The sequence below is a fragment of the Chiroxiphia lanceolata genome, chromosome 11 (assembly GCF_009829145.1).
Source record: "Chiroxiphia lanceolata isolate bChiLan1 chromosome 11, bChiLan1.pri, whole genome shotgun sequence".
Classification (NCBI taxonomy): Eukaryota; Metazoa; Chordata; class Aves; order Passeriformes; family Pipridae; genus Chiroxiphia; species Chiroxiphia lanceolata.
Genome location: NC_045647.1, coordinates 17,979,797 through 18,005,160, shown reverse-complemented (window position 1 = coordinate 18,005,160; position 25,364 = coordinate 17,979,797). Strand labels below are relative to the sequence as shown.

The 25,364-nt window shown below is 42.7% G+C and overlaps 3 protein-coding genes across 7 annotated transcripts in view; 1 reads left to right on the top strand and 2 right to left on the bottom strand.

Annotated features, from left to right (window-relative positions):
• The window catches only part of CENPP (centromere protein P), a 127,867-nt gene extending 111,463 nt beyond the window's left edge, over positions 1 to 16,404 (top strand). The window contains 3 exon segments of the mRNA XM_032699554.1: positions 13,916 to 13,995; positions 15,701 to 15,792; positions 16,058 to 16,404. Of these exon segments, the coding sequence (XP_032555445.1) occupies positions 13,916 to 13,995; positions 15,701 to 15,792; positions 16,058 to 16,170 (285 nt within the window). The 3' untranslated portion in view covers positions 16,171 to 16,404.
• Positions 1 to 25,364, bottom strand: part of LOC116792532 (serine/arginine repetitive matrix protein 2-like) — a 280,339-nt gene that overhangs the window by 164,169 nt on the left and 90,806 nt on the right.
• Positions 16,194 to 25,364, bottom strand: part of IPPK (inositol-pentakisphosphate 2-kinase) — a 52,832-nt gene continuing 43,661 nt past the window's right edge. For 4 of the 5 annotated variants that reach the window (XM_032699545.1, XM_032699548.1, XM_032699546.1 and 1 more), the window contains 5 exons: positions 23,926 to 24,205; positions 22,573 to 22,723; positions 21,065 to 21,167; positions 20,477 to 20,556; positions 18,873 to 19,456 (listed from right to left, as the gene is read on the bottom strand). In XM_032699545.1, coding sequence (XP_032555436.1) covers positions 19,231 to 19,456; positions 20,477 to 20,556; positions 21,065 to 21,167; positions 22,573 to 22,723; positions 23,926 to 24,205 — 840 coding nt within the window. In that variant the 3' untranslated portion in view covers positions 18,873 to 19,230. Of the gene's footprint in view, positions 19,457 to 20,476; positions 20,557 to 21,064; positions 21,168 to 22,572; positions 22,724 to 23,925; positions 24,206 to 25,364 lie in introns of all 5 variants that reach the window. The other variant, XM_032699544.1, reaches the window with a different exon arrangement.

Genomic DNA, 25,364 nt, shown 5'->3' with positions numbered 1-25,364 from the left:
TCCTCGGAAAGGTGTTCCAGCCTTTGGCACTGCTGCCTGGAGAGCACCTCTGTGGGGAAGTTGAGCAGAGTTTTTGACCTCTGAGTATTTCCCTTTCACCAGTGTCAGTGCTCAAGTGCTTTGGGAAGCCTTAGGAAATGTCCCACTCCTGCAGGAGTCACAGTGAAAGGTGTGACAGTAATGCTGCAGTTCCCTGTTTGTCAGGTTGGGAAATGCTGGGATATAGAAAGTGGAGTAATGAGTCTGAGACAAGATGGACCATATTTGGGGACATGATGTTTGTGTACAGTAACATTGATTTATTATTTCACTGGCAGGTTGGAGTGTGTTTGCAGCAACTCTGAGTGTGTTTAACTTATTTCCTCTTTATCAGTTGCTCATTTTCTATTTTGAAACATTTTGCCTCTTCTGCTCTGTTCATAATCCATTTACAAGCACATCAGTTGTGAGGTAACTTGAGTTTTAAGTGCTTAAGTATCTGGAATGCTTCAATTGCCTTTTTTCCTTTTATGAGTGAATTTTTTAAAAGATTGAGTTTGCTAAAACTAACTCACAGCTTTGCCATAAAACAGTCCAACAACTTGCAAGGGAGTACAAGGTATTCTTTAATTAGTAAGTATTAAAAAGCTTTGATTAAAACAAACCATATTTTAGTGTAAGAATCATCAATTTACCAGCTCTCTGAATGGTGTCATAAATTAAAATCATACTAGTCTAAAATATAATATTACTATGTTTTAGAGCAGGCTTTGATATTCAATTCTTTAGGAGTTGGACACAGTGATCTTTCTGGGTCCCTTCCAACTCAGGATATTCTATTATTCTATGATTTATATGCTACTTTTTCTTTGTTTCTGGCCTTCACTTCTATTACACAGTGTGAATTGTGCAAGGGTGGATAAACCAATTTTGTTTCAGAGAGTTGGGACATTTTATTTTGTGTTCACAGTGAGTACTTTGGTAACTGAACGTTATGATATTTTTGTCTCATGGAAATTAGCAGGAAGGATCCTATGTGTTAATAAGGATTGAACTGTTAGACAGTAATTCTGAATTAGTAATTCTGAATCCCAGGGCAGTGGGATATGCTGGAAATGAGAAATGGGATTTTGGAGGTCTAGGAGCTGTAGAGCTATAACTGGAATAATTTTTAAGAGTCACAAATATGTTCATAGTCTAGACAGTGCTACTTCTGCACTGGCAGGGGCAGCTGCAAGAAGTGCAAGAGCTGATTCCAAAACAGAGAGGGGGGAAATAGAAAAAGCCAAAGGTGAGGAATATGCTGGAGGCCTCAAATGTGATTTGCAGTGTGTTTGGGAAGAGTCATCCAGAGGTCTTTTTACAGCGGAAAAAATGAACATTGAAGTAATCCAGAACTACATTTTAAATAACAATATAGTGTTTGCCTTTCTTGTCAAGTTTTTCCATGGGATTATCTGTGTGTACCTTACAGCTCCTGCTGTGAGACTTGGCTTGGGTTTGGAAATGGAGCCTGAGGGCATAAAAAGACATCCTTGTCTTTTTATATGAGCTGGGGATAACTGCATGTTTAAATTCTAGTAATGAAACTCTTCCTTTTGTCTGTTGCTTTAATTTCCTTTTTCTTGAACTGTTTTTACTCCTTTGTCCTTTAGTATCAGATATTTTGTTCTTAATCTTTGTTCCCTTGAACTTGCCCCTTTTTCCCTTTTTTTAAAATCCTTTCTCTTTCTTTCTCTGTTTTGTTGTTGTTGCTTCTCTCCTCCTTTTTCTCCACGTAAGAGAATACAGTAAAATCAAACATTGGATTTTTGGTTCTTCTCATACAACTTGGTTGTTTTTTTCATTAATATACTCAAATAATTATAGATTCAGTAATTGCTGCTTGAATTAGAATGCTGGAAATGTCTGCAGTGTTGCTTATATTGAAAGGGTATGATAAAAAAAAATCTTATTAATTATTGATCATACTTTGTGTGGAAACTTAAGATGTTGATTACCCAAATAGTCTCTGGCATTTATTAATAGAATGAATAATCAATCATATGCTTATGCAATTAGTTCATCTGTCAGGCCATCAGATCAGAGCCTGGAAGGCAGGAGTGCCCCTTTCCAGAGCTGCTGATTCCACAGAAAAAAGGGAAATACCTCTGCCATCAGGTGTCCCTTCCCAAACTCCCCTCACTAATGACCCACTAATAATCCCCCTGTGGGATCACTGAGCAGCTCACTGATATTTGAGTGCAGTTCTACTTAGTATTCCAGAGCACACAGAATTCCGGCAGCCCTGAGGTCATTCCACAATCTACATCCACGATCGTCCCGTCGGGAGTCGCAGGAGCTCCGGCCAGACGGGGGCACCTTGCCATGGGTTTGTGTGGAAAACAGTCGGGAGCTGTGAGGAGGGTTTGTGGAGGAATTTGGGATGAGGGCTTGAGGGCTCCTTGTGCTTCCTCAAATCCAGCTGGGTAAGAGCACAGTCTGGGAAAGGCTGGTGCTCCAGGACCCACCTGGTCCATTATCCTACAGGACTAACCTCTTGTTAGTGCTGTTAAAATGAAAACATCAAACATACACTGGGTTTATGTGCAGGAATGTTTGTGGCGCTTCCTCAGGGCTTTAAAAACACCTAAACTTGAAAAACTGACTAAGAAAAAAAGAGAAGCTTTTTATATTAACTGATTTCCTTTCAGCTGGACTTTTACCAGAACAAAACATATTGTTACCAACAGTTTTGAAGTGTTTCTGCAAGGCCAGTAATTTAAATTCAAATGACAAAATGCCCCAGGTTTGCATTGAGAGTGAATGACTTGCACTGGCAGCTACTGTAAGTATTATCAGTGCTTTTTGTGTTGTGTCAGTTCCTAGCAATAAAACAAATATTTATCCACACACATCACAGAACATTCCTGGGCAGTGCAACCCAAATAAAGTGGAGCATAAGAATATGTTGTTGCCTGGCAGCTGCCTGTGATTTGTCCTGCTGGAAACACTAAAGAATTCTCATCACTGCCCTAAATTCCTTTGTCCTTGGCAGTACACAGATATTTGAGTCAAAATCATGCTTGTTGTGAGAGATTTGTTCTAAGGTATAGCGTAGATTTGCACTCTGAATAGTTACAGGTTTTCAGTATTCCTTATTTTTGCTTCTCTTTTGGTTTTTTGGGGGGTTGCTGCTTTCTTCCTGAAGTCACTGAGTAAATCAAAGTTTGAGGAGAGTTGACCATTTTTACAAACCCGTTGTTTTTAAGTGGAGTGACAATTTCACACCCTTGGACATACAATAATTTTCAATTGATAAATCTCTTCTTGTAGACGTTTGGGTCTTCTCAAGAATATTTCCTGTGTCCCTCTTGTTTGTGCTGAGAATGTGTCTGGAGAACTGAAAGGTCATGCTTTTGACAGCCAGAGGTGAAGAACCGTGTTTGGGGATTGCATGGAAGGAATTCAGTGGGTTTAAAGCTTTCAGGGGCTTTTCAACTCCACCAGTTCCTGCCCTTGTTGAAAGCAACAGGCACTTTAGCATTTCATGTTAATATTTATTTTCATGTAAGCAGCTGATAATTGTAAATACTCAGACAAATGAAAGCCACTGGGTGGCAAATTTCTGTGAAGTCTGTCCAAAATATAGTGCTTTGCAGAACCATTAAAAAGGATGTCTTGTGGAAAAGATTTCAATGTACCTACAGGACATGTTTTCTATAGAAAACTTCACTTTTTACCTAATGGAGGTGTTAAACCTTTTTCTGATATTCAGGAAGAATATTAACAATGCTACAATGGTACTTGGGAAAGTGGACACTGATTTATATGAGGATGAATTTTACACACATATCTGTGTATGTTTAAGGGAAATCTGGTCTTTATGGAGGCTGGATAAATGGATATTATTATATTACATGCAGTAGGAATTGTGCCTTTAAGCCACTGATATCAAATCTGGGTGCAACTACAAGAAGGAGCATATCCTTATTTTTGAGTGCAAGTCACACATAGGAGGCTTTTATTTGCTTCTCCCTTCCCCCTGACCCCCAGTCAAGATGAAATAACCACAGCAGTGAATGATCAGCATAAGCTGAGTGTCTTGTCTAAAAACCTTTTTAATCACACTTTTGAAAAAAGTAAATGTCTAACCTTGAGCTAATTTAGATGAACTAGATGGTCTTCATTGTGTCCTGTGATTTATTTTTTAAATTAATCTGGCTACTTGGGAAAAAACTAACCCAGCTTCAGAGCCAAGTCATTAACTAAATTCAGATGCTTTTATTTATATTATGTTTAAGTTTTGCTGTCTGGATGAGCTTCGTAATGTAAACTGTACAAAAGCAAGTTGGGTCACACTCAATAATCAGCTTTTCTGTGGTATTTCAAGTCCAAGTTGCTTTATGTGATTCTGGACCCTTTTATTAGGACATCAAAAAGGGTTAGAGAGACTCTTGCAGCATCTTCTGTACTGAAAAAAAATGTAATGATCTATTAATTATCTTGCTTCTGTTGTAATGGAAGAAAACACAAACTTGGCTTAATTTCTGTCCTAAAAATGCCTTTCCTGCAGTCTACTTCCTTCAGATTATTAAAAAATTGGCTCCCAATTATTTCTTCCCAAGTTGTTGATACTTCATGCTGTTCTTCAATATGACATCTTTTTTCCTTTCATAATTTTTCATCTCTGTATTGTCCTTGGCTGCTCAGTATCTCTTGCTAAATTAGACATTTCTCCTGATTTCCACACGGTGTTTTATGCAAAGTTTATCATCAAGAAGTATTTAATTATATTTAACTGCAGAGGGAGGGCAGGGGGTTCAAATACAATATAATGAAATGTAGTATGTCCGTGAAGTTGTGGAGGAAGAACAGAACTACTGAGCTCTACTGGTACACTGGGAATTTCCACCAAAATAAATGCCCAGGTGCAGTGTCATTGCTCTCCCACAAAATCCAAATCAGTTCAGATTCCCTGGAACTGGAGCTGTGCCGATACCTGTGCAGGGGGTGGCTCTACAGCCATCTTAGTACTGAGACTGTGCATTTTAAAAGTTGAATAAAATGCCAAATAAGCCCTAGAATTTTAAGCTAGAGAAATGGGGAGCTTAAAACTTTCATAAACTAGTGGAAATCTTTTGCCTCAACGATTTTAAAGAGAAATACTGCAGAGAAAACTTTTCTCTTACCCGGGAAGCAAAAAGCAAAGAAAAAGCATCTGCAACTTCTGTGTTCCCTAAGCATTCATGATCTACCCCTTCCTGTTCTTTCTGAGGTTTCATGTTCATTAAATTTTATTTTTCCTCACAAAAAAAGAAACCTCTAGTATGTATTTTAATTTATTCCCAGTTTGCTGCAATTAAGTTGCAGATAAACACATGGTTACCATATGACAGATTGATACTGAAAGGAAATGCTTTATGAGAGACACGGTATTATGTGTACTCAGGCTTTGGTGATGCTGGTTTGGCTCTTCTGTTCTAGATCCAATGAGGAAAATACAAAAAATATGGAAAATTAATAGCCACGTTGTGAACATAGTGACAAACTGAATCATGCAGAGCCATGGCTGAGTCAAGCGTGAAAAATCATAATGTTATGGAAATGTGAAAGAAGGAAAAGAAATGGCAATGGAAATGGAGCAGAGGCCAAAAAAGAGAAGCTGTGATGGGGGGAAGATGAAAAGAAAGAACAAAGCAAAGGGACTTCCCTGGCACTTTGTGCAGGCTCCGTGTTTTTGGGGGGGAGTGGCCGCCAGTGGGGTTCAGATACTTGTGTGGAGCACTGACTTAACTTCAGGAGGCAGATGTAAGGCTGAGTCTTAGCAAAGTGATCCCCAACTCCTGAGTTACAGCTCTGGGCTGATAAAAAGCACAGCTCTGAAGCTGGGTGGCTGCAGAGGGGTTTTTGTTGGAGTACCCAGCTGTGCACGTACTGCCTGAGGGAACCGGGCGTGTCCGGAGCCTGGGGGCAGATTGGGGTAAATGTTTGCAAAGATTTCCTCTGTCCAGGGTGTCCGGGGTGACAGTTCTTTATAGAATCATGGAATGGTTTGGGTTGGAAGGGACCTGAAAGATCATCTGGTTCCAAACACTCGCCATGGGCAGGGACACCTTCCACTAGCCCAGGTTGCTCCGAGCCCCGTCCAACCTGGCCTTGGACACTCCCAGGGATCCAGGGGCAGCCACAGCTTCTCTGGGCAACCTGTGCCAGGGCCTCCCCACCCTCACAGGGAAGGATTTCTTCCCAATATCCCATCTAACCCTGCCCTCTGGCAGTGGGAAGCCATTCCCCCTTGTCTTGTCACCACTTGCCATTGTCAGACTTACTTGTAGCCCCTCAACTCTGCCCCCCAAATTCTTCCTCCCTCTACTGACAGGGAAACACTCGTGTCACCAGCACCACTCGTGATTTGCCTTTTCAAAGCCCAGATCTGAGCTGTGTGAGCTGTGCTGGCGCTGCCACGTTGACAAAACCACTTGGTCATTGTGCTTTCCTTGCTGCCAACCCGTCCCTTGGGCCCGAAGGCAGCAGTAGTTTTGTGTGATTTGCAGCACTCAGATCCCCAGCAGGGCTGGCTTCCTGGGGGAACATGTTTCCTTAGATGGGAAGGTGGGAGCTGTGTTTATTCTGAGCCATAATTACGAGTGGTGAAGCTTCCTAAATCCATCCTGCAAAGGCAGGGGTGTAATTTAGTTGAAGGGGGAAAGTGCATTATATTTTCTTGATTACAGTTCTTTGAATTGCACAAAATGAGAAACCTCATGGTGACTTTTATGATCCTTTCTGCTCTGAACTTTCAGTGGACCATTCTTTGAATGCTCAAAGATGTTATAATTCCAGCCCTTGCAAAACATTTTAGGCAGTTTTCAGTGCAGACATTAAAAATATATATAGTGTGCAAGGAGACGTTTGTAAAAGGTTTCTTTTTATAATTCTATAATTCATATTTTATTGTTTGAAAACAGGTTTTATCAAGGTTTTTCTTCTGCAGTAGGAGATACAAGAGCCTATTTGCATAGCTGTAATTTATCACATATCCCATTGCTTCAAATTGATACTTTCACTTATCCAGAAGTAAAAGCACTGCCAGCTTCCCAAGCACGTGATAAGGATGTGATGGGAGTTGACCTCTGTGTTTGTGGGTTTACACTTTACCTGAGATTTAGATAAACACACCCTTTGTCTCCAGACAAGACCTTGGGTTACACCATTGTCATCTTTCAGGCACAGACCAAACTGAGCTTGTCCTCTCAAATCCATGGAAAGTGGGCATGCAGGAGCCATTGGGACACCCCACTTGAGCATCTTCCCCTAGAACATGTTGTTTTGGGCACAATTTTTTTGTTTTGGGAACTTCATGTGGTGCTGATGCTCCAGCAATCCCTGTTCCCATCATGGATGTTTGGGGTTAGTCCTGAAAAAACAGATGTGGCCAAGCAGGGCTGGGCTGGCTCGAGGTTCCCTCGTGTTTCTGTGCTTGTTGCTCAACCTGAACCTCATCATGGGCAAAGGGCCCGTGGGAGACAATTGTTTAAGCACACACAGCCCTCCCCAAAGCATCAGTGTTGTTAATCCAACTGATGTGGCACTCAGCTGGACTTTAAAACATTATTAGTTCCTGAACACCTTTACCATTTTAAGTCTGAGAGATCTCTGCGTGGGGAGAGGCAAGAAAGGCAGATTTGCATCTTGTGGAATTACTGTAAAAATTGAAGTGCAGAAAGGGAAGTTGCTCAAGTGGGGTTTGGGCAGTTCCAGGTACTGTTTGAGAAATACAGATATATTTTGTGTGACATCAAGTGTTTCTGGTGTCCCACATGTCTTAGTATAGAGGGAAGTTGGAATGAGAAATGTTTTTCTTGAATCCCGAGTATTCAAATTATTTGTAGAATTCTACATCAGCAGTGGTGTGTTGTATTTCTTCCTCTAATTGCACCATTTCGTGGCACCTGGGGACATGGTTTAGTGATGGATTTGGCAGTGCTGGGTTAATGGACTCGATGATCTCAGAGGGCTTTTCCAGCCTTAATGATTCTGTGAAGATCTATCAGGAACTTTTATGATGAACAGAGAGATCAAGCAAGGAGTGGGACACTGATTCCCAAAGTGTGCTATTCTGGGATACTTCCATAACTGGGCTGCTGATAAACTTCCTTAGGTATAGAAACTAAAATAATAAAACAAATATTGACTTTGAGTGAGATCCCAGCTCTGCACTGCTCTGAGTTAGGGAATAGTCACAGCATTGCTCCAAATATAGAATATAGTAGACAATAATGGTGTAACTGGATAAATCACTTTCTAAATGTTCCTCTATTGCTGTAGTGAAATTCATTTAAAACAAAAAAAAAAGGCAAAAAAAAATTACAAAGAGAGCTTAAAACTGTGGCTCAAACACGTACACACAGGAAAAGGCTGTGCCAGGGGAAAACAGCAGATTGAGGAGTCCCTGCATCTTCTAATTCTTGTCCCACTCGTTGCATACCTCTAAAGCAAAAATCCCTGTGCAGAAGTTGCAAGGTTAATATATCAATATTCTGTGTACCAAATACATATTTTAGATAATACAGGATTTCCTTCCTCAGAAAGATACCAGAAAGAATATGAAATGCCATATAAATACTGTATTTTTCAACCCAAAAGTATGTGGGGTGGGATAAAGTGTTTTCTCCTTTATAACATAAATGTTTAAGCCTTACAAATAACCCAGTAGCTCCAAAAAGACCTTTGTTTCCAGTATTAATCTGCTAAAGAAACAAAGACTTAAACATGTTGACCTGTAAGGTAAACAGCATCAGTGCATCCCATGGAAGCAAATTCTAAGCAGTTCTCTCAAAGTTATTTTGCTTTCTGTGTCCATTGGTTTTTTTGATATTTTATGGGTCTGCATTTTACCTTTGTTACCTTTGTTACTGAAACTCCTAAAAATAGGAGGAAATTAATTCATTTTACATTTGCATCAGTTTACACATCCAGGAACAAATCTCGGGAGCCAAAGCTGGTCGGTTGAACAGTCAATTTATGTCAGCGTTGGGCAGTTGTTTAATGGACTGGGGTGTGTTTATTTGGCCAGATTTAAAGCAGTGGAGGGAGCTTGGTTTGCCCATAATTAACATTATGTTGATGACACTGGGATCAGCTGAGTACACTGAACATCTGGGTCCCTCCTGTTTGGTGTTTTCTGTTGGGTGGATGCTGAACAAATCCCTGAGGAGGCAGAGTATGTATGGATTTACTGACTGGGCTGATACATTTCAACTGTAATTACTGTGTTTCTTTCTTTAGACACTTCCTAAAATCTCCTTTAAATGAAACTCGAAGTGAGGTCTAATCAAACATAAGGCACATTAATTTTTCCCTTTGTTGGCTTTTTGCCTTTCTGACTCAGTAATTCCAGTCTTTTTCTGACTGTTGTGATGTGGTGCTTTCTATGGGCAAAGTTCAGACCCTTCAGGCCTTGAGGATAATATTTAATGACAGTGGTAATGTTTGCAGTTTTCTATGAAAAGTATGCAAACACTGCCATTGTGCAGGAAAATCTTCTACACAAAGAACAGCAGCTTCAGCAGGTGACAAACTCACAGCAGCTGTGGGCAACGGGATCCTCCTCTCCTCGTGTATTCTAACAATTCCAGACTTTTCCTGTTGATTTTCACTTCAGAACAAGTCTCAAGAAATGCAACTTTGAGACAAAACCCTTGCCAAAACCACAACTGTCTTCTACATCTTCTTCTGCCTGCACTGCAGGATTTTCTGCCACCCTTGTTTTCAGTTCCTGACCGTTCCTCAATTTCTGCAGTGCTGCTCTTGCCCAGTCAGGGAGTGGGGAGGAAGGAAAACAAAATCCAGGATGCTTTTGTGTTCAGACAAATTGCTCATTTGTGGGTTACACTGGTTTCTCCTCTGTCGAAGTCTGAGGTGCTTGTTGGTACCAAAAAAAGTGAAATTTCTCAGAGAAATTATCCACTGGTTTAGGGCTTGCCACTGTGCTTTAAAAATACAGGAAAGTGTAAATTCACATTGGTGGCAGCTGCCTCAGAGAATAAAACATTGGAGTTAACTGAAATGCATTAACAAATGTCCAATCTTAAGCTAAAACTCATTAAAGGCACTGAAATGACATTTCTAGGAAGATAATTGTACGTGTGAGGTTCAGTTAATTACAAATTAACATAGTTTGTGACTTGAGGATGAGAGTTGTTGGTAAAGTTTGCACCAAAGATTTTAGCAATGTACATCAAGGACAGATAAATTGTAAGATCAGATCTCCCAAAGGGGCCTGTAGTTATCTGGGCTCACACAAGGCTTAGTAAAAGAAGAAATACAAATTAATTTCCAAAAATGTAATTGCTGCACTTACTTTCATTTGGCAGCTTGGTGGTTGCTGCTTTTGAGTGTCTGTAGGACTTGATTATGGTGATAGTAAAATTGTTCCTTTTGTTGTTATCTGAGTTAGATAAGTTAAAATCAGCCTGTTGCTATATCCAGGGAATGAGCTTGTTGGAGAACAGGCTCTGAATTCAGGCCAGGAGCCCCTGGGGATGGTGTCCCAAGGGATGGTGTCCCAAGGGATGGTACTGCAGGGATTGACCTGCTTGTTGGCACTGGGGGTGATTGTTTGATGCTCCTGGAATTTAATCAGGTCATTATTGGTATTCTACATTTCTAGAATTTTTATGATATTCACAAATAATTTGTATTTGAATTACCGGGTTATGTCAGTGTTGGTATTAAGGCCTTCAGTGACTTAACTGTGACTTCAGTGGGCGATAACGTGGCCTTAGCTGAGTAAACCCTAGACACAAATCATCAAAATCAGAGCCCACAGGGAGCCTCCTTGGTAAATTGAGAAGGAGCTTGTACCTGTGTAGGGGCTCATGGTGGCACAACTCTTCATATTCATCCTTCTTACAGAACAGCAAGCTCAGAATCAGCAGTAGCAGTGAGCTGTTGTTCCAGCTGGGAGCAGGGTTGGGTGTTTTCTTGCGAAGTGGGTCAGAAGCAAATTCATCTGCTTTTATTGCAGCCTCTGCCTTGCCAATTTTGCTTTGCATTCCCAGCCATGGCTCTTCACCTGAGGAACTCAGAACGTTTTCCTTAGCAGAGATTTAGTGTGCAGAAAACTGCAACACAGCTCTAAACAGCTGGACGATAGTATGTTTTAGTTAAAAATAGCCCCTGCAAGAGTATTCCCTGGGATGGCTCTGTGTGTGTGTAAAATCTGTCCTGGGAGCACGGGAGGGCTGAGCATTCCATCCCCATGGTCCCTCTGTGATTTGAGACTGTTCCTGTTTGAGACAAAAGTTCCCATCAGATTCCCTGCTTGGACTCCTGAAGGAGCTGGAAAAACCATTTCCGTCTAGAAGCAATAATAGCTTGGGCTGTTGGTTTTGATCATAAACTGACATTTAAAAGTCATCTGAGGAAAGATGTTTCTTGATTAAAGGCAGGTTTTGCTTAATGCAGTCGTAGCTGATCTCTCCCATCTGGTATCATGTACTTGATGGGATCTCTTTCCCTTGCCTGGGGTCCAGTTCACAACATCCCGCAGGAGTTCCTGACTTTCCCAAGAGACCTTCCAGTGGATCAGCTCCTTCTGTTACCCTGGTCATTGCTCCGCTTTTCTTTTCCCTGGGGAAAACTTGGGGAAGTTGCTCAGCAGAGAAGATGAGGTGGTAATGTGGTATCCAGAAGTGTTTGGAATCGCAGTTCTGCCTTTGCTCACCGTGTGCCTGGTGTTTGTTACCTCCCAGATCCCCACATTTTACCTGTGGGATTCAGACATTACGTTCTACGTGTGGAATATAAAAGGCAGAGGGTGCGACTGCGTTTCCCGGGGTTTATTCCCTGAATTGCCAGAGTTTAAGGTCGCTGCTTAATCCTGGGGGCTTTGCTTCCTGCTCCCATGGAGTGGTTGCTGTAAGGAGCTGTCCTGAGGTGGGAACAGAGCCGAGATCCTCACACGGATCCGGGCCTGGAGCAGCTGTCAGGGCTCAGGTTTTCGTGAGGAGAGATGTAGGTATTTGTGGTTTGGCTTTTTGTGTGTTTTGTGGATTGCTAAAATATGACCTTTCCCGCTAAAAGGCTGGATTTTATCCCAAATCCTGTGGATTTCACACAGGATCGGATTCTCCCGACGTTGAGGTTGATGGTGTTTACAGAAGGCAGAGAATCCCCACCCTCTGTGTGCAGAGCTCACCTCTCCCAGGTACAGGGGAGCTTTGCCACAGAAAATCACACACCGGGATTTCCTGGAGTTGCCTCTGTTTTCCATATGACATAAATACCACCCACCAGGTCATGGCAGCTACACAGGAACTCCCAAAAAAAGCCCTGGGAGTGTTTCACAGTGTTTGGGTTTGTAACTCTTATCTCGTTCCTCTGATCTATTTTCTCTGGTGATTCCCAAAGGTCTCGGGGTGGGCGGATGAAGGTGAAACATGACTCAGTTCTTAGCTATGGATACTTGGGATCTTCTGTAAATGAGGAACACAAGAGCTGAGTTCCAGAGAGAAGCTAATCCTGCATTTCTAGTACTGCCAACCTGGAGCTACAGAGATCAGTAGATCCTCCCAGGCAAAGGAGGGCTTGTAATGGATATGAGACATGGGTTATGGAGAAGGAAAGCCTGGAAAACTTGGTTTATATTGTTATCAGAGTGGCATAATTCCCCAGGGAGTAAAACTGGAAGAGGATCCCTGCTCTGCTGGGCAAGTGACCCTTGATCAACCACTTTCACAGTGTCACTGTCCTGCTCCGCATCGTCCCTTCCGTGTCCTTGTTCCCAGGATAGATCCTGGTTGTTATCCCCACAGTAAATACAGTACTGGATGCTGGGTAGAAATTAAAACTGGCAAATTCCATGTGTTTTATGTCATTTGGCACATTGTGCACAGCCCCCCTTCAGCTTGTCATAAATTCCTAACCCAGAGCAAGGTCACATCTGGGAGCGATTTCCCTCTGCCAGATGAGGCGTAATCCCATAAAACCGGACTCATTCTCTCCAGCGCCGCTCCACGACCGGCTCTCCTGCTCCTTTTCCTACAGACCTGTCCCGGGAGCCCTGTGGGATGATCCAGGCTGAGACACTTTTCACACTTTATAAACTGCAAGTTTTGGAGCACAGCTCTGTGTCCAGTGAGTGAGGCAGGACGAGCAGGGCACAGCTCTGGAGTCTGCACAACAACAGGCTCTGGCTCCGTCCTGTTTCCTTTTCCAGCAGCACATTCCCTGCAGGATGTTGTGTTGTTCCTCAGTGTTTGGTGTCTGTGCATCCCCTCATACTCTGAGTAACCTGTCACCTACAGAATCCATATGGAGCTACAAGTCTGCTCTTCTTTTATGTGCTTTCAAACCAGTTCTAGCAAAAGTTCTGAGTCTTGAGTAATTCAAGATACACATTCTGAACACTGTCAAATATCAGAGGGACTGACAAAAGAATGGAGCAACAATCAACCTTTGCATGTTGTAGTAACTGGAAATAATTCCCAATAACATGGAAGTTTAATAGGAGTCAGTGGTTTTGTGTTTGATCACGTTTCCATTATCCCCTATTTTGGTAGCTGTGGTTATTTTGGTGTCTCACTGCCTTTATTACTTTGTGCTTCCAAAGCCATCTGTGAAGCTTGGTGATCTCCAGCCAGAGTGTTCCAGTCGGGTTCCTTCCCTCACAGAGGGGAGGAGCTGAAATGGGGATGCATTGTCTTATTAAATGCAATTAACAGAAGTTAATTAGTTTTAAAAAAAAGTTCAGGGTTTCCTGGGTCTTGCACAAGGAGCTCTAAAGAAAAAAAAAAGGTCAGAATTTTAAACAGTCAGTATTGTTACTCTTAACTATTGCTGTTAATCATCACACAAGCTCATGAAACCCACTGGGACTGGGGAGCACTGACTGGAAACCACCTCATCTGCTGTGATTTTTGTGACCCAGTTTGAGCCTTTTTATTCACAGGCCAAGTATCCTGAGGTCGTGACCCTTCCAGAAGGACTGCAGGGAGATCATATCATTCTGAGGAACCCCAAAGTTTCTGGGTAAGCCAATAAATGCATCTCTTGATTGATACAGCCCAGGGATTGCACAGGCAGGGCAGGAGGTGCAGGGATCCCAGTCACATCCCAGCAAAGCCCAGTTCCTTGGTGTCTTGCCATTAAAGAATAGAAAGAAAATGGCAGTTACCACGTAACTGGAAGCAACTGTGGCTATACTTTTCCATTGTTTTAGAAGGAAATCTGTTAGATGAGGGAATTACTACTGTACCAGGCTTGTGGGATTTGGGCTCCCTGTGGAATGTGTTCCAGCAGGTTTGGGGTTTTCAATAGAGAAAAAAAATCCTTGAAGTTACATGTAAGACAATATAATTAGCACTGTCAGGAATTCTGTCAGAGCTAAGAAAAATAACTATTTTGTGAAAGGATCAGACCATTCCCTTCTCCTCTTACATCCTGCTATAACATGCTTTAATTTATATGGAAACAACTGGAATTTGAGCACAGCTCCCTCTGTGACATTTCTGTGTGGAACCAGCAAATAAACCCTAAGAGATGGTGCTGTCTTGGTTCAGCCAAACCTGCCATTTAAAACTAAATGCTTTAACTGTGGGTTGTTGGAATGAATTGTTCTTAGACCATCAAGGTTAGGGAATAACCTGCTTTGTTTAACAGTTTCTATGTCACCAGGTGGCAGTTCCATTACACACACTCCCTCTGACCCACAGTCACGAGACACAAGAACTTCCAAGTCATTTCAGTGGGGTGGTAGAAACCAGACTGGCATAAGAATTGGTTTGCAAAATTCCAGGACAAGCTGTGCACAAATTCCCAAAGGATTTGTAACAATCAAGGGGCAAAAGGCTGACAAATCACATTTGAAGGGAATTTTTACAGTTGTTATGGGTCAAACGTCATTGAGAAAGAGGAGCTTCCCCCCCACAGTGACTTGTGCAGATCAGCTTTGGATCAGGAAAGCCTTACCTTCCATAAGGAATTCTGGGCTTGGAGGGGAATAAAGATGAGGTAAAGAAGAAGGGCTGTTATAAAGCAGGAGATCTGCTCTGGATGCTGTTCCAGACCAACCTCCTGCCTCACTATTGCCTTGGGATGGTGCAGTGATCTTGTCCCTTGCAATAGGGACCAACCCAAACCCATTCTGGAAGGAGTGGTGATGGTTGAGATTATTCATTTTTTTAAAGATAAAAGCAAAAAATGCAGGAATGCAGGCTTTGGGCAGATGTTTGCCTGTGCTTTATTCTAAGACAACCATGAACAATATCAGGGTGACCCTTATTCCAAACCCAGCACATCACCATTTATCAAACACTTCTGGAACAACATTCCTGTTCTTATCCTGTGTCTGAGCTCAGCACCTGACCCTGGGTGAAGATGTTACAGGAGGGGCTGGGCCAGGGAACACTCAGTGCTCTGCTTTGCCTTCCTCTCTTACTCTGCCCCACTGTACTGTGCAAACAAACCATTCACAAGAGACAAAGACAAGAACTAGGATTAAAAATCCTTGAGGCTGAAAGCCTGGAGGTACCCAGCAGCTTTTCCTGTCAGCAGATTACTGGTTTTCCTCAGTTAATTAAATGCTCCTCATTCCCGAACCCAGAGGTGGGAGAGTTGGATTACATGAGGTGAGTTTTGTTGGAGAGCAGGAGCAGGAGCCTCTCAAATGCTGGAGGAACCCCAAAAACAGTGCCCTGCTTAATCCTGGACTGACCTTCCTGTGCTCCCGGTGCAGGTTTGAATTGATGATTGTTTGGAGGATCCATCTGGATGAAGAAGGGACAACTACACCCGTCCTGGACCTGCTGACCAAAGTCCCAGAGCAAGGTAACATCAGTCACTTCAGGGGCTGTTCTGAGCCACCAGGCAGAACAGCAGACCCTGTTTTGGGCCAACATCCCTTTAGAGAACACGGAACTCCCCCTCACAGAGCCCAGCCAGGCAAACAAACCCCCACTGAGCAGCAGCTGCACTTCACCCCCTGTGTGATTTCCAAGGCTGCACCCCACGTCTGTGTGCAGGTGCTTCACCCCCTGCCAGCACTTGGTTCAGCTCTGGGAAAATAACCTTCCCTGCTGTGTGTTTCCTGCAGTCCTGGAGCAGAAGATGACAAGAGTTGAGAGTGTCCCTGCCCGCTTCCGGAGCATGGTGCTGCTCCTGGGGATCGAGGCAGCCTTGGAGAACCTCATCAAGGTGCTTGAATGAATGCCAGCATTACTTACAGCAGGTAGCAATTTCAAAAGTAGTTTTAATTAAGATATTGTGTTACACAGTCTATAATTTTATTGAATATAAACATTAAGTTATTTTCCATTTAGAAACCATACTCATAAAACATGCTATCTGTACAATTATGGCACGTTATATATAAATTGTCATGACATGAAAATAAATACAGCCATTTAAATACAAAAATGCCAAATAAAATAGTTACATGTACAGAGTGATTTCATTATAAATTTATCTTTCTGAATCATTAATGTACCAGAGTGGTTTATCTTCTTAACATTTTCTAGATACCTGGAAATTGTTAAAAGATCATGCACTGTCAAAATCAAGTCCATAAAAATCCATTTCATTTCACAGCTCTGTAAAAGTACAGTGATTTTAAAATGACAAGAGAACAGTAAGAGACTCCTAGAACAAAGAGTTAAACAGCTTTCTCCTTAAATTAGGGTGGAAGAAGACAATTTGAAGATTTCAAAGACATACAATGGTAAAAAACCCCAAGTGTAACTGTCTGAAGTAACTTTGTTCCACAGTGGAAGTGTTGAGACAGCTTAAACTACCCCAGAGAGGCCCCATTACCCTCCTGGGAAGAGGTGGGTGAGTTACCTCCTGCCCACTGCAGCACTTCCTGCTTCCAGGGGGGAATTCTGGGAGGTAACATGTTACCAAAGCATCATATGTCATACATTCATCCCTGAAGAAACAAAATGGATCAGACAGATGTCTTGCCTCTCCCTTCTTCCATCAGATGTGCCATCAGCCCCTGTGGGAACTCTCTGTGTTTTCCAAGAGTTCTTGCTCTCTCCATCCCAACCAAACGACCGTATCCACCCCAAACCGATACAACTGAAGTCAGGTCCTTCTTGGGGAGGGAGTAACAGTTCCTGGAACCAAGGGCCCAAACCCACAAACTCTGGGCTCTCAAGTGACAGTAAGAGACTCCTTTCCAAGGCCAGAGCTGCTGGAGCCACTCCAGCACAAGGGATGGCAAAACAGTGTATAGCAATGGGGAAACTGGAGAAATCAAGAACTGAAGCAACAGTATCTTTATAATGCCATAAATGTAACAATCCACTGTTTGATCACTTAAACAGTCTCCCACTGTTCTAGTGGGTCAGGAAAAACTGCCAAACTCTACAGCTGAGCCACGCCAGAGATTGGGTTCTGACAAACAGCAACTCTCTAAGGAAACCTCTTGTTAGATAAGGCCAGGCTAATTTCAAGTCTAGAGTCCAGCAGACAGGCAAAATTCATTGCAACTTATCCACTGCCATGGAACTGGTTTAGCTGGTTTTGTGTAACCCTTAGTTCAGTTCATCTTTAGCTCCTTCTCGCCTGAAAACAAAACTGTTTGCTCAGCACAGAGGCTTCTGTTTGTGTACGAAACATGCGTGTAAAGTTACAGCTTAAAAACCTGGGAACTTCCCAGCTGTGGATGGTCCTTCCTTCCTTCCTCCTCTTTCTAACAGCTGGAGGGTTTCTGGATTTAGAAGTGGCTCTCTCTCCCCCCAGGTTTTGTTTGGAAAGAAAGGATTATTCCCACTGTGAGCTACCAGGTTATTGCACTGTTGCAGTATCACATCTCACATCCAGGAGAGCAGCTCCGGGCCCTGTCCCACCTGGCAGTGGATCCAAGCTGGCAGTGCCAGCCCAGCTCTCTGTCACTGTGGGAGTGGTGTCACTCTGTGTTTCACATTTCCTCCTTGAGTTGTGCCAATGTACAGGGAGTCCTGAGCTGGCCTTTTGAATTTCAGGTGAAGTGGAACAATTCAAACCTTACACTGAGACCCCGATATAAATGTGATTTTAGCAGGGAACCCACACAGCTCTGGACAACATTACTGCTGAGCACAGGCTGGATCCAGGTAACAGCCTGTGGCTTGAGGAGCATCTCTGCACCCTTCAGGGAAAAGGGGCTGTAGATTTTATCATAGTACCCTCAGTTTTGGATACATCCCCAGTCTCCACCTCGGGATCTTCCCCAAGGATGGCTTTACTGCAGCCACTCACCAGACTTCAGCTGCACGTAGCACTGCTTACAAAGTAAAGCCATCACAAAAATCCCTGCAGCAGTGATACAAGCCCACCTTGGCACAAGACTGACCCACTGCAGCTTCAGGGCAGAAAATGAGATGCTGTCACCCCTTCTCTGCAGTCACTTAAAATGAAGGAGCCTGAAAGCAGCTGCTCGTGCTGCACAGAGTGTGGGGCATCAGTGTAATAATGCCAATGTCTGACACCACCTGAAAGACCTGAAATGATCTGTAAAACTCAGAACAAATTCTTCTTGTAGCTCAGTTTAAATTAGGTGAGAGCAAGCTGTGGTTTCACCTCCAATAGCAGCATATCATGTAGGGACAATAGAAACCAGTAGGGCAGGAGAGTTAAGCCCAGCTGTGACATAAAACTCAGAGGTGTTTACCTTAACCCTTTGCACTTAATTTCAGAAGCTTTAGGTAGATACAAGATGATCACAAAACTTCTGGAGGCAGCCTGGTGTTCCTAATCCATGCATTTAGTACTTAAGTGTTCTGCAGTGACAGGGCAGTTTCACAGATCAGCCACTGCACAGTTGTATTTTCAGTGGATTAATGCTAAAATGTTATATCAGGATTTGCCAGAGCATTCCCTCCTCTAGGAAGGATGAGTGAGACTCAAAGCACAGGCTCCAAGGCAATTCTCTTGTTAGTAATTAGGCTTTCTATGTTAGTGCAATACTTCAGGAAACCTTTAATTCTGTGCTCTTTCAATTCTAAGTAGACTTTTTGTATTAATTTGCTCTGTCCTCTAGTTCCAAGGTATGGCACGTTACCTGTTCTGTCACATTAAATACATTCATTAAGGTTATCTAGCAAATGCTATCTCAGGGCTCTGAGAAGGCATCACCCATTAGAAATCATTTCATAAAGCAAAAACATTCACAGCTGAAAAATGCACTGAACACAATAGAAAAGGAAAAAAAAAATCACCATAACTGTATTCCATTACTCTTTCACTTTCTAATGTGTTTGAATAAAAATAACCTCAAGGAAATGGTTACACTTTATGGAGAACTAATGTGCAGTCTTCATTCTCCTTGAAGAGGTTGGACATAACAGGGTCATCTTTGGCCTGTACATTCTTCAGGTAATAGTTGACTATCTCCCCATCCAGTTTGTACTGGTGGGGAATGCTCTCATAGGGCTTCAGGTCCAGGTCCAGCACAGAGACAGAAAAGGTGAATCTGGATTTGGATGCCAGTACCACAGATCTTTGCTCAGAGCTGGAAAACAAATCCACATTGCACATCTGAGTCACTGAAACCAGGATTTTTAATTTGTGTGTCTCAAGTCCCCTTGCAAAAGTGACTCTAATGTTTATCTTAGAACTTTCATGAGAGCCCAAGAAAATAAACTGCAGCTAATGCAGCACTTAGGAAACTACAGCTCCAGCTTTAGCAGTCCTAATGGGAACTTGGTGGGATCCCTTCCAGTCCTTTTCCTTTCAGCTTCCACACAGCTGAAGTCAAACATTACTCTCAACTACTGTGCCTCTGTATTTAGTAAATCTAAGCTGTTTCTAGGTGGTGCATACAAAGCAACAGCCTTATTAACTGGCAAAAGCAGAAAGAGCCACTGTAACACCTACTTGGGTTCAAGGTAATAAAACACTTAGTGTGGGAACTGCTGTCCAAGCATGCTGAGGGATGGAGGATTTCTGAACTCAGCCATTGCTCATGTCCATCACCAACACTTCACTCAAGAACTGCAGGGCACATGCAGAAAACAATATTCTCCAAAAATACAAGGGTCTAGTAAACCAACTCCCCCCTGCAGACTATGACTGCTGACACAAGCCAAAATGGATGACATTGCAGCAAAGCCTCCTGCCTGACAGCCACAGATGTCACCTCTCGATTATTGCCTTGGTTTTACTCTAATTAGGCCATTAAAGGCAACTCAGCTTGAAAGATCTTTCATATGAGGACACCGAGGCAGAAAAACTGCACCTGTTTAAAACCACACAGAGCTACTATAAACAGTCAATTCAAAGTTCAAGAAGAGCATGAATATAAAACCTTAACCCTTTTGATCAACTTAAAACCCTTCAGAAACAGACATGGGTTCTAAATGCCTCAAATCAGAACTCTATTAATATGTTCACAGCCAAATATTTGGACACATCTCCCCCCCCCCCAACCCCCGCACTTTTTTTAATTACTGAGTTGACTGAACTGTGCAAACAACATCTCCAATTTCTAAACAACTGGAGCCATTCCAAAGCAGGTACAGGCAGCTCTTACCATTCATCTTGCAGACAGGGGGAAAGGGCAATCATGATGGAGCAGTCTTTAGCAGTCATGGCTATTCTGTACTGCTGCACCTGTGCAACAGAGAAATAATGCACATTTTCTCTTATGCTTCTGTTTGCCTGTAGTAAAGCATCCTGTTCTTTACAGAAGGCACCAGTGTGCTCCCTAGACTGGGATGTTGGCACTGTAAGAGCTGGAAATCATCTCTGTAACAGACGGTTGGCAGGAGCAGGGGGGTTTGCAGCATCCTGTATAAGAACCATATTTATTTCCCACAGATGATTTTCTGCTGGCCAAACCAGCACCAGTTCATGAAAATGCTTCCTCAGTCTAGAGAGCAAATAAACAGCTTTATTTTTTTCTTAAGAACTGGTGCTACACATCTGTTTTTAACTGCTTCTGCTATAGAGATGCACCCTGGCACAAGGGAGAGCTTCAACTGTCCAGATCCTGATGAGCCAGTGGTGCTGCCTCCATCCATCATCCACCCCTTTCAGCGAGACAAGTGTTAATTAACACTGCCAGAGTGAGCCAGGTGTTAATTAACACTGATGAGTGAACAACCCTCACCAGAAGTACCTTTGTTAACGCGAACGCCACTGTCCCGTCATCCTCCGTGGAAAGATCCAGCAGCTTCTCATAAAACGCCTCATTGTAAGGTCCATCTATCTGTAATGTACTTCTAAATAAATGTTAAAAGAAGATTTATAGACAGCCAAGATGATTTACTGGGTTTCAGTGTGATCTTTCTTCAGCAGCCCAGACACTCAGATGAGAACAACCCAACCACGACACTGATAAATACATCCAAAGATTGACCCACTGCCAACCAACATCCCAACCAGTCCCTGTTACTCTCATTTCACTCAAGATTTGCTGCTGTTTAGGGGTTGTGTGTGTTGGGGTTTTTTTAAAGATAAATCATTCTTAATCCACTGCCACCTGTGTATCACTGCCAGGACAGTATTTTTTGCAAAAAATGGGTACATTTCAAAATCTATAGCAGTTTGCAGGAGCTCCCAGAAGTCTTGCTGAAATATATATATATATAAGAAATGTATAATAATATATTAGTTTTTATATATATACATATATGTGTATATATATATATATATATATATATTAAAAAAATATCAACTGGGAGTATAGGCATATCTGACAGGGCCCTGCTCTGCCCCAGCTTTGTACCATGTGCTCATGGGAGTGGCTTGGCCTCCTTCCTTCCCCTGTTAAACCCCTGAACCCCCGTTGAGGAGCTGAGCCCCTCACAGTGGGGTTTGCAGCACATAAACCCCCTGCAGCCCAAAGAACACACTCCCAAATCCTTTGTTTCACGTGTAACTGCACCAGCAGCGGCGACTCCACGAGTGAAGCCAGAGTGCCCTCGTGTGAGCAGCGGCAGAGGCACAGCCGAGGCACAGCAGCCCAGGGAGGGCTTTTTGTAGCCGTTATTGTTACACCAATAAGCTTTGATTGAGGGAAAAATGGAGCAGCTTTCAATGCCCAGGCAAGGAATACCATAAGATAAAGCTTCTTGTGCCTCAAGTATGCTTTGAGCACTTGTGGTGTGGGTCACAAGCTGGCATTTGGAGCTGTTCTCACAGGAGGGCAGGACGGACAACAGCAGATCCACACCTTCTGCAGGACCCTCAGGCACAGGCTGGATTGCTGCCAAATATTGGATTTTAAGGGCAGGTTGTAGGTAAGCCAATAGAGACCTGAGAATGACTGTGAAAACATCATTATCCCTGCAGACATTCCGAGCTCTGCAGGGACTGGAGAAACCAAGCACCCATTTTCACTGTACCCTTCTGCAAATACACAACCTGCACTACTCAGGAAAAGGGGATTTTTCTCTCCTACCTGTTGTGAACTTCCCGTAATCATTACTTAAAAATTCAGGCCAAAGTGACTGACACCAAAACTTGCAACAATAAAACTGATCTTTTATGTTATCTGGCAGTTCAAGTTAGAAACTCAGAATGTGCAATGCCATGAAGGAAGGTTGTACAACATAACAAGACAGAGCCAGTCTTGCCTGCACACCTGGTTACTCAGAACTGAAAAGAAAAGCCATCAAGTCTTACCTCTCTTCAGGAAATTCCTCCAAGTACTGTTCAACTCTACTGTACAAAGGATAGAGTCCTTCAATATCCAGCATGTCAAGCATCTGAGCCTGAAGGGTTTTATAAAGGAGACAACCCCTCGGTAAGCCAGAGCTTTCCAATTTGTGTTTACCTAGAAGAAAATGGATTTTAAAATAAGGCAGACACGAGTGTGTTCTTTGCTTCAATTTGCCAGAACATGTGCTTGTCCACAACACAAGGCCAAATACTTTTAGTCCAGTCACACACAGGGAGGGGGAAACGTTGAAACATTTCATTTTCCAGACACTAAAAGTGCCAGGTACACATTTAAACTGCAGAATAAAACACCTGGTGCACAACTCTGCAAATTACCCCAAAAAATAAACACCAAAACACACCCATCCTGCAATCTACTTGTTTGAGTTCACAAGAGAAATTTCTCATCTGAGTCTGAAGCCACCAGAAATTCACTTTGAACAGTATCAACTGCTGGCAGAAAGTAATTCAGCATTTCAGCTGTCCTGCCTTTTTGTTAAATAATATAAAGAGATTTGCACTTGCTGTAATTTCTGTGAGACAGCTCTTTCTCCAACACTACAACAAACCACCAGTAGTGAAAAAGGTCTTCCTCAAAAGCAGAGTGAGAAACGTGTTTTTTGTATAATTAGAGTAACTGGCAGCATCTTGAATAGTTAGAGCTTCACAGAACTCACGCACTGAGGAATTATCATTGTTCACAGTTTTCCAACTCTCACTTCCCATTCCTTTCCCCTCTGCTATTCAGACCTCTCTTTTTACCAGAAGAGCAGTAGAAGAACATGAGCTGTGCCCTCGTTGGTGAGGACTGGCAGGAGGAGAGGGAAAGGCAAGGAACAGGTGTCATGTAACACAGCAACCAAAGCAGCCCAGCTTCATCACATACAACATAAGAACTCCCCATTCGTTTGGAATCCCTGCAATTGTTATCAGCTCACACTGGTATTTTCTTCCATTTTTCCTCTACCACCTCCTGCATTTATTTTTTGCCTGTCATTAGGCACAGTGCTAAAAGTGCTCACTCCAACGTCACATTAAGGGCAATTATCTACCAGCCACACAGCTCAGAACTCGGTTTTTAAATGTCACTACAACTCCACTGTTTCCATTCCCACATCAGCATCCATAAGCAAACAAGAGACAAAGATCTGAATCGTTACATCAGACAAGGCCCTGAGCAACCTGTGGAAGCAGAAGGTGTCCCTGCCCTTGGCAGGGGGGTGGAGGAGGTGGCCTGTAAAGGTCCCTTCAACCCAAACCACTCAGTGATCCCGTGGGCAGTCCATTACTGCCAGTGCTTGAGAAGTTCCTCCTTACCATTTCTGACCAGCTCCTTGTTGAAAGCACTTGCTTCACAGTAGCTTCGTCCTTGTGAAACGGGAACTGTCTTCATGTCACCTGCCCTGCAGGTGTCGGTGCTACTCAGTAGCGTCATGGTTATCACCTGGATCAGTTCTTTAACAATTGTCCTTGTGCAGTGGGGGCCACTCACCAGCCCATTGGAGGGGAAAAAGAAAGGTTTTAAGTGACGAGCGAGTTCGTTCCAGTCAGAGACACAGTCCTGGTCATCCTTACAGCCATAAATTAGTTCACCGTTCTGAAAGGGGGGGGAAATGAAGAGTCTTTAGGCACTTCATGAAATCAAGTATTTCATACTGAGTTACTCAAAGCATTGGATTTAGTATTTTAAGCACAGAAAAGTGTTCTTAGCTTAACAATCTCCATACAAATACACACGACGTGCCCAGTCTTACAAATTGCCCTCTTAAGTTTAATCAGATTCCACATGTAACAACCTCTGAATGAGAAGCAAAAACCCCATTTTAAACCAAGTGCTACTTTCCCAACTTAATTAACTGTAAGGAATCAGAAAAATACGAGTGATCTGATACTTGACACATTTTCCTATCACTTCTTTCTGAATAATGTCAGGAGTGAAAAGGCACCGTGTGAAGCAACCTTCTTTTACCATTCAGACTGGCAAAGGGAAGGCTGTGAAAGGGGACAGAAAAGGTGTGATAGTTACCTGTGCTAATAGAAAAAATAGGACAGTTCATAGAAGTTTAAGTAATTCAAATAGTTGATTTAATACTGGAAATAAATTGCAGAGTCTTGTTTCCTAGAATTAATCTGAAAATCTCCACAAGCCATAAGTTAACTGCTTTATATTTTTTCTACATGAATGCCATGGAAAAGGGAACTTTTTCCTTCCCAGTGAGACCTGCTCTGCATTTGGCCTGCATCAGAGTTCCAACAGGAATTTAAAACCAAAATATTTGCAGCAACATGCAAAGTTCTCCATCTTCTTCCTCCTGAATTTTTAAAACTTTGGTCAGACTTAAAAGTCCTTTTCTATTAGTTGTTCCTCAGCAATTCTTTTAGACTAATTTAATTCCTCAGGGCAGTGGTCACAACCCCAAGGCTGCCAGAGCTCAAGGAACATTTAGACAAGGCTCTCAGGCACACGCTGGGATTGTTGGGGTGTGTCCTGTGCAGGGTCAGGAGTGGGACTTTGATGATCCTTGTGGGTCCCTCCAGCTCAGGACATTCCATGAGTCTATGAATTCTGGGAAATTATTACTTATCTGTCCTAACCTGAAATCTAATTCAGAATTTTCCTGTTTCCTTCTTTTGGTGGGGTCCAAAAATGGAACTGATGGGTAGGTGCTGACTGGGTAGGTTTGAAGATCTTGACTGTTTACATGCTGAAGGCAAATTGTTTAAAAGCCAAGGCAAAAAAAGCAAGTAGAGATTTA